This window comes from Myotis davidii, unplaced genomic scaffold (assembly GCF_000327345.1).
Source record: "Myotis davidii unplaced genomic scaffold, ASM32734v1 scaffold310, whole genome shotgun sequence".
In the NCBI taxonomy this organism is placed as follows: domain Eukaryota; kingdom Metazoa; phylum Chordata; class Mammalia; order Chiroptera; family Vespertilionidae; genus Myotis; species Myotis davidii.
In genome coordinates, this window is record NW_006281927.1 from 62,022 (window position 1) to 69,904 (window position 7,883).

The window sequence follows — 7,883 nt, forward strand, 5'->3', positions numbered from 1 at the left end:
GGCAGGGCAAAGGCGGCCCCAGGGCCGCTTGTGCCCTGCCCCCCAGTTCTTAGATCCCCCCTGGGTTTCTGATCACTGTCAATGGCAGGGGGCTTCTTCCTGCTTTCCCTTCGCCTCCCTGTATTGTGCCTACATATGCAAATTAACTGCCATCTTGTTGGCAGTTAACTGCCATCTGAGTTGGAAGTTAATTTGCATATAGCCCTGATTAGCCAATGAAAAGGGTAGCGTCGTACGCCAATTACCATTTTTCTCTTTTATTAGTGTAGATGTTTACTTTGAATTTATATTAGTTCACACAAACACTCTATCCATGCTTTTGTTCTGGCCCTCCGGTCCAGTTTAAGTACCCACTGTGGCCCTCGAGTCAAAAAGTTTGCCCACCCATGTCATAAACTGTCCTTAGAGGCCCAATTATCATCCCTGTCCATCTTGTAAGTGTCATGTCTTCATCATCTTCTACACCCCAACTAATTGTGCAATCTCCTCCTCCTTGCTGGCCTTCTTCAAGTTCTTCCAACAGTCAAAAATTGCGAGGGACTTTTACTCCCAAGCCCGTGCTGGCTGCCATCTTGCGTAGCTGTCGCTTGAAGACCGGTCTTCACTTGAAGTTTGACTGTTCTGGACGTTTTTCTGGGCTCAAATCAAGGTATTGGCAGGGCTGTGATGTTTTCTGAAAGTTCTGAAGGCGAGACTATAACAGTTTGAGCTCCTCTTAGTTTCTGTTGCTCTCTGGGCCTGTGTCTTGACCAGGAATTGAACCCTGACCTCCTTCTTTGTTGAATTATAGCTAGTTAACTTGTTGTAATTTCAAGAGGAGAGGATCTCTCACACCACAATTCCTGATGTTTCATCATTATTAACTAGAGGCCCAGTGCACAAAATTCGTGCACGGGTAGAGTCCCTAAGCTTGGCTGGCTATCATGACCAATCGGGGCCTTCCAGCTGCCGGCCGGGGCCTTCCTTCCCCAGTTGCTGGCTGAGGCCTTCCTTTGCTCTGCGCTACCTCCTGGTGGTCAGCACACGTCATAGCGAGTGATTGAACTCCCAAGGGGACACTTTGCATATTAGCCTTTTATATATATAGTAGATTGATGTTAATAGCTGTGACTATCTATTGAATGTGCACTGTGATTCAGGCATTATGCCTGACACTTTAATTGTATTATTTTATTTAATCCTTGAGATTAGCTCCATTTTATAAGTGATGGATGGGAAACTCAGAGAGGTTAGTATGGCATAATCTGAGGCTGAATAATCCAGATACCCAAACCAAATCTCTCTAGGATAAGCAATAGGGTATAGGACTATATTCTTTGCAGCACTAGTAAGAACTTAGTGGGGAGCAAAATGTGGCAATCATGGGACAGAAGAACTCATTCATTTGTTCAGTAAATAATTATTGAATGCCAACTATAAGTCAGGCATATTTTAGGTGGTCGGGAAACAACAGTGAATAAATACTAAATTTAGGTTTGCACATTATTGCTATTCTTGTATTTAATTGGGGGAAAATGACATTCAAATGTAATATAGCTTATTAAAACAATACCTTCCTTAGAGTAAATTGACATAAATTTGTGCATTACTTTCCTTATTAGAGTTTCATTATTTTATACTATTTTGTAAAATACATATAACTTTTATTACCTCCTTGCTAGCTATTTTCAGTTTTAGAAATAATATTCTGATTTTAAAAAAGCAAGTTGGCTCTTTCAAGAATCCAAGTGTCTCTTCTGGCTATTCATTAGATGGACAATAGCAATTGCCCTGACAACAAATTCCCTCTCTGAGGCAAGCTTAACAGTTGCCACTTCATTAGGGGAAAGGTGATCCTTTCCCCATGCCTGTGCATTTCCTTTTCATCACACAGGACAGAATGCAGTCAGCACAATACAGGGTGGGGTGTTCTCTTAGCTTCAACTTCATTTAAATATATAAACATTGATTGAATTAACTCCTTTCCTTTATGAATATATAGTTTATCCCAATTTGTTCAAAAAAGGATTTTAAGATTTAAAATAACGAATTCCTATTATCCGTAAGCCACTTCGCTAGGTGCTACTATATAAAGATCACTGAGACCCAGCCCCTAATATCATGAGCTTATTGAACAGTAGGAAAACCAGTAAATGATAGAAAGTTTACATGAGTCACTGGCAGGGGGGCTTAGGAACTTAAATATTAAATATAAAATTATGTCTACCAAGGTCCAAAAAGCTTACAATCTTTAGAATTGGAAATAACTTGTAAGCTGGAGACCATTTGTATTGAGTTTCTTCAGTTATTTTATCAGTAAATCAAACTTAATGCCAAGCAAAAAGATATTCTTATGTCTCTTTAATTAGACTTAAAATGGCAAATTTGAAGGATTTGACTTCTTGCCTAAAGGAGAAAAAAACAGAGAACAGACTGTGCACTAAGAAAAAAACACTACAAGTCTGCTAAATATATTCCTTGAATATTCCTCATCCCATCTCCTACGCAATCACTAAATCAGTAAGTTAGGTCTACCAATGCTATCTCCTCTTCTAGACAGTGAGATGCCTTACGGCAGAAACCAGTGTATCTTTCTGCAATAGTACATAGGTACACTGCAAATAGTGGGAGATCAATGTTCTACTCCAAATTAGTAGCCAATCTATAGCTCTGGATTCATGTGGCTGGTAGTCACCCCTTACTTCCCATTGCCTCACAGAATGAAACATTTCAAGAGGAAAATATGACAAAGGCTAGCAATGTCAGCAAGTACATTCATAAACAGGATCCATGACAATGACAGGATGGAATATTTAAATACCTGATTATTATGCAATCAAACATTAAGGACATTTATGAAAGATAGAATTTTTCTATACATGAGAAATAGTGTTGTTCTTTTCTTAACAAACCTGTTTCAGGTGCCTCTTCAGTAGCTGCCTTAACATCAAAAATATTAAGTCTCTTTCCAAAAAACCTAAAATTAGAGAAAAAAATAATTTATTCAATGAGTATAAAAATTGTTTATGAGAAAAAAATATATATAAAGTATTCAATGTAGATATTAAAGTAATTCCACTGATGACACCAGACATTTTAATTAAACTGCCATATCTTTAAGACTAATAACTAAAAATAGGAACAGATGAACTTGAATTTTTACATCATAATATAACAAAACAGTGAAAAGCCTAATTTCCAAAATACCTAATTGTAAAGATTAGCCTAATTTGCCATAATTTTTATTTGCTCCATCTCATATTAATGTTTTAGAAAACTCAATGTTGTGGGAAACTATCAAAATATGCAAAATTAGAAGCTGTCATAAATGAATCTAGAACTTTGGTCAAGATATCAAAGTAGGTTAACTCTGTGTTCACTTCCTCCTGAGACCATATCAAAATTACACAACTAACAAAAAAATGTACAACTAAATTATAGTACAACCACCCTTGAGAAACACCAGAAGACTAACAAAACAGAACTCCTATCACTAAGAATAAAAAGGAGTAGCTTCCATGATACTGATAGAAGGAGCGGAGATTTAAAAGGACTAGTCCCAAACTCACATGTGTTGGTTATAAATCGGGAGGGATAGCTCTGATGTAGAGGTCCTCCCTGAGGGTGAGGAGTCCCAGCCCAATACTGGGCATCCAGCCTAGACCAGTGGTCGGCAAACTGTGGCTCGAGAGCCACATGCGGCTCTTTGGCCTCTTGAGTGTGGCTCTTCCTAAGCCTTAGGAGTACCCTAATTAAGTTAATAACAATGTACCTGCCTATATAGTTTAAGTTTAAAAAGTTTGGCTCTCAAAAGAAATTTCAATTGTTGCACTGTTGATATTTGGTTCTGTTGACTAATGAGTTTGCCGACCACTGGCCTAGACCATCAGTGGCAGGAAGAGGAGTCCCCACAACATCTGGCTATGAGAATTAGCTTGGATTCTGCCCGGGTGAGAGGGAGGTCTGCTAGAGTTCCAGGCTTTCCTCTTAAAGGGCTTATTCACTAAGGAACTCACTGAGTTTGAATTGGGGTAGTTGCTCAAAGCACCAGGGACAAACAGGGGAAACTGAATTGTCTGGCTTCAGGGTGTAGGTTGGAGGAGCAGTTCTCTCCAGTACTAAAAGTGCTGGCAGGTGCCATCGTCCTTTTGCTGAGCCCTCCCCCTATCCAGCCTGCTAGTGCCATATCTGAGTCTCCATTAAACTTGTTCACCCTGGTAATTCCCTGAGAACCCACCCCACATAACTTGTGCACATGGCAGAACCTTTCAGTGACTGTTATTCACAAGTGGCTGGCCTCAGCCCTCAATGTAGACTTACCTAAAATCTCTGAAAGGTTCCAAACAACCCCAAACAAGAAGTGACCAGCCTCAGTGTGCCCTATAACTCTTGCTAAGTAGTCCCCAGCTCAGCACTAGTGGCAGCTGGCTTCTGGCATTGGTTTGCAGCCTAGCCTCTCCCAGGAACCTCCAAACTCAGCAGAGGCAGCTACCAAACACTCACTTTGTAGGTCCTACCAAGCGGCCTCAGGGTTGGGCACAGGTAGCAGCTGACTTAGGCCTGTAATGATACCTGCCCCCTACCCGCAAGAGGCCCCAGAGCCAACACACCAAGAGGCCAGCTTCAGAGCACACCACAGCACCACCCAATTAGTTCCACAAATGACATAGCAGGCATCAGAGCCCTGCTACAGCAAATCCCACTTTGTGGGGTCAGCCCCCAAAACAACAGCTTGTCTGCTGTAGTCATGGCCAATCTTCACAACCAGTCGGTCTGAGGGTCAATCCCACCCACTCAATGATGTGCCAATAGCAATCAAGACTTAATCACAACAAGAAGGTAAACACAACCCATACAAGGAACATTTCTGGAGCACCTGGCTCAGGTGATCAGGAAGGCTGTGCCACTGCACCCCATAGGACACCTACCACATAAGGCTACCCTGCCAAGACTGGGAGATGGATCAGATCCACCTAATACATAGAAACAAACAGGGAGGCAGCCAAAATGAGGAGGCAAAGAAACATGTCTCAAATGAAAGAACAGATCAAATCTCCAGACAAAGAACTAAACAAAATGGAGGCAAGCAATCTACTAGATGCAGAGTTCAAAACACTGGTTATAAGGATGCTCAATGAACTTAGGGGAAGAGTAGATGAACTCAGTGAGAAGTTACACAAAAAGATAGAAGTCATAAAAAAGAACTTGTCAGAAATGAAGAATAAAAAATCAGAAATGAAGAATACATTAGATCAGTGGTTCTCAACCTTCCTAATGCCGAGACCATCCAATACAGTTCCTCATGTTGTGGTGACCCCCAACCATAAAATTATTTTGTTGCTACCTCGTAACTGTTATTTTGCTACTGTTATGAATCATAATGTAAATATCTGATATGTAGGATGTATTTTCATTGTTACAAATTGAACATAATTAAAGCATAGTGATCACAAAAACAATATGTAATTATATATGTGTTTTCAAATGGTCTTAGGCGACCCCTGTGAAAGGGTCATTCGACCCCCAAAGGGGTCTCGACCCACAGGCTGGGAACCGCTGCATTAGATGGAATCAATAGCAGATTACATGAAGCAGAGGATAATATCACTGGTTTGGAAGATAAGGTAGCAGAAAACACCCAATCAGATCAGCAAAAAGAACAAAGAATAAGAGAAAATGAGAATAGTTTAAGGGACCTCTGGGACAAGATAAAGCATAACAACATTTGTACCACAGAGGTACAAGAAGAGAAACATCGAAGGATTGAAAACCTATTTGAAGAAATAATGACTGAAAACTTCCCTATCCTGGCAAAGGAAATAGACATACAAGTCTAGGAAATGAAGAGTCCCAAACAAAATGAACCCAAAGAGGCCGCCCGCACACACAAAAATGCTGCTAAAGTCAGCAGTTTTCTTAAAGGCAGAAAGTAAAGCCTGTTTTTTAAAATATGTATGTGTGTTTTTTAAATTGATTTTTAGAGAGAGAAGAAGGGAGAGGGAGAAGAAAAAGAGAAACATCAATGAAAGAGAAACAGATTGGCTGCCTCCTGCACACCCGCTACTGAGGATTGAGCCCGCAATCCGGGCATGTGCCCTGACTGGGAATTGAACCAATGACCTCTTGGTACATGGATCGATGCTCAACCACTGAGCCACACTGACCAGGCTACATGTTTAATTAGAAATTATAATTATAAATGATTGCAGATAAATCAAAATATTCCCACTTACAAAGCAATGGTTCTGGCCTGACCGGTGTGGCTCAGTGGTTGAACATAAACCAATGAAAGAGAAGGTCATGGTTTGATTCCCAGCCAGGGCACATGCCCGGGTTGCAGGCTCAATCCCCAATAGGGAGCATGAAGGAGGCAGTTGATTGATGATTCTCTCTCATCACTGATGTTTCTACCTCTCCCTTCTTCTCCCTTCCTCTCTGAAATAAGTTTTAAAAAATTAAAAAAACAAAACAAAAACTAAGCAATTGTTCTGTAATTTTAAAATAATAATGAACTTTCTTTACATAACTATTTTTAACTATTGAAATTAACGTCAGGTAACTTTTCCTTGTATATTTTAATCAACTGCTGTATCCCTCAATTCACATTCATGCTTGAGTATATTTACTGGCAGATTAAAACCAGTTTATAAAGATAGGGTTAGCCTGGCTGGTATTGCTCAATGGTTGAGCATCGATCCAAGCACTGAGAGGTCATAGGTTCAATTCCTGGGCAGGGCACATGCCTCCATTGCGGACTCAATCCCTAGTAGGGGATGTGCATGAGGCAGCTAATATATGTGTCTCTCATCAATGTTTCTATCTCTCTCCCTCTCCCTTTCTCATATTTTTTTAAAAGGTAGGGTTAATTTTTAAAATAATTTTGAATTATTTTCGGGATCAAATTACTTTTTTTCTACTAAATTCAACTGAAAAATGTAAAGTCCATATTAAAATTAGACAAGGTGATTTCACATCACATATTTCCCTCTAGCAAGTTCCAAGTATTGTAAACATAGGCATCTGTGCTCCAGAACTATCCTCAGTGTCTTGCATTCTTCTCCCTACCAAGCATCCCTCAACCTCAAGTCAGGTGAACAGATTGATGGATTAAAGTAATTCACAGCTGTAACCGGTTTGGCTCAGTGGATAGAGCATTGGCCTGTGGACTGAAGGGTCCCGGGTTCGATTCTGGTCAGGGGCATGTACTTTGGTTGCGGGCACATCCCCAGTAGGAGGTGTGAGGAGGTGGCTGATCTGTTTCTCTCTCATCGATGTTTCTAACTCTCTATCTCTCTGCCTTCCTCTCTGTAAAAAATCAATAAAATATATATTTAGGAAAAAAAAAAGTAACTCACAGTAAAGAGGGAATGATTCAGCAAAGTATGGGATTTTAAAAGCACAATGTAGTAAAGAGGAAGGGAAGGAAACAATTTGCTGTGCAACTACTAAATATGGTTTATACATGTATCTTTTCTATTATTCAAGAAAGACATTAAGCCAGGCTTCACTTTCAGCATTTTATAGATGGAGAAACAAAACGATTTCCCCAGTCACAGAATTAGTCAGTGGCACAGTGCTAAAATTCTATGGCAGACTAGTGTGACTCTAAAGTCAGTGCTCTGTAACTCACACCTCTCTGTCTCTAACTGAAAAAAAATCAGAACAGCCTGGACTGTCTCAGTCTGTCCCAAGTCAGAGCAGGGTGAACAACTTGGTATCCCACCATTGCTTCCCCTTTTCTGGGATTCTTTAATCAGCTTTTTAACACAGTCATTATCTACACTAATAAAAGAGAAACATGGTAATTGGCGTACGACTGCTACCCTTCCCATTGGCTAATCAGCGAGATATGCAAATTAACTGACAGCCAAGATGGCGGCCGGCAGCCAGGCAGCTTGAAACTA

At 40.4% G+C, this 7,883-nt stretch overlaps 1 protein-coding gene and 1 pseudogene across 1 annotated transcript in view; both read right to left on the reverse strand.

Annotated features, from left to right (window-relative positions):
* The window catches only part of LOC102773383, a 2,299-nt pseudogene extending 1,240 nt beyond the window's left edge, over positions 1–1,059 (reverse strand).
* MRPS31 (mitochondrial ribosomal protein S31) overlaps positions 1–7,883 on the reverse strand; it is a 57,562-nt gene that overhangs the window by 27,769 nt on the left and 21,910 nt on the right. The window contains exon 5 of the mRNA XM_006752625.2: positions 2,892–2,956. Within this exon, the coding sequence (XP_006752688.1) occupies positions 2,892–2,956 (65 nt within the window). The remainder of the gene's footprint in view (positions 1–2,891; positions 2,957–7,883) is intronic.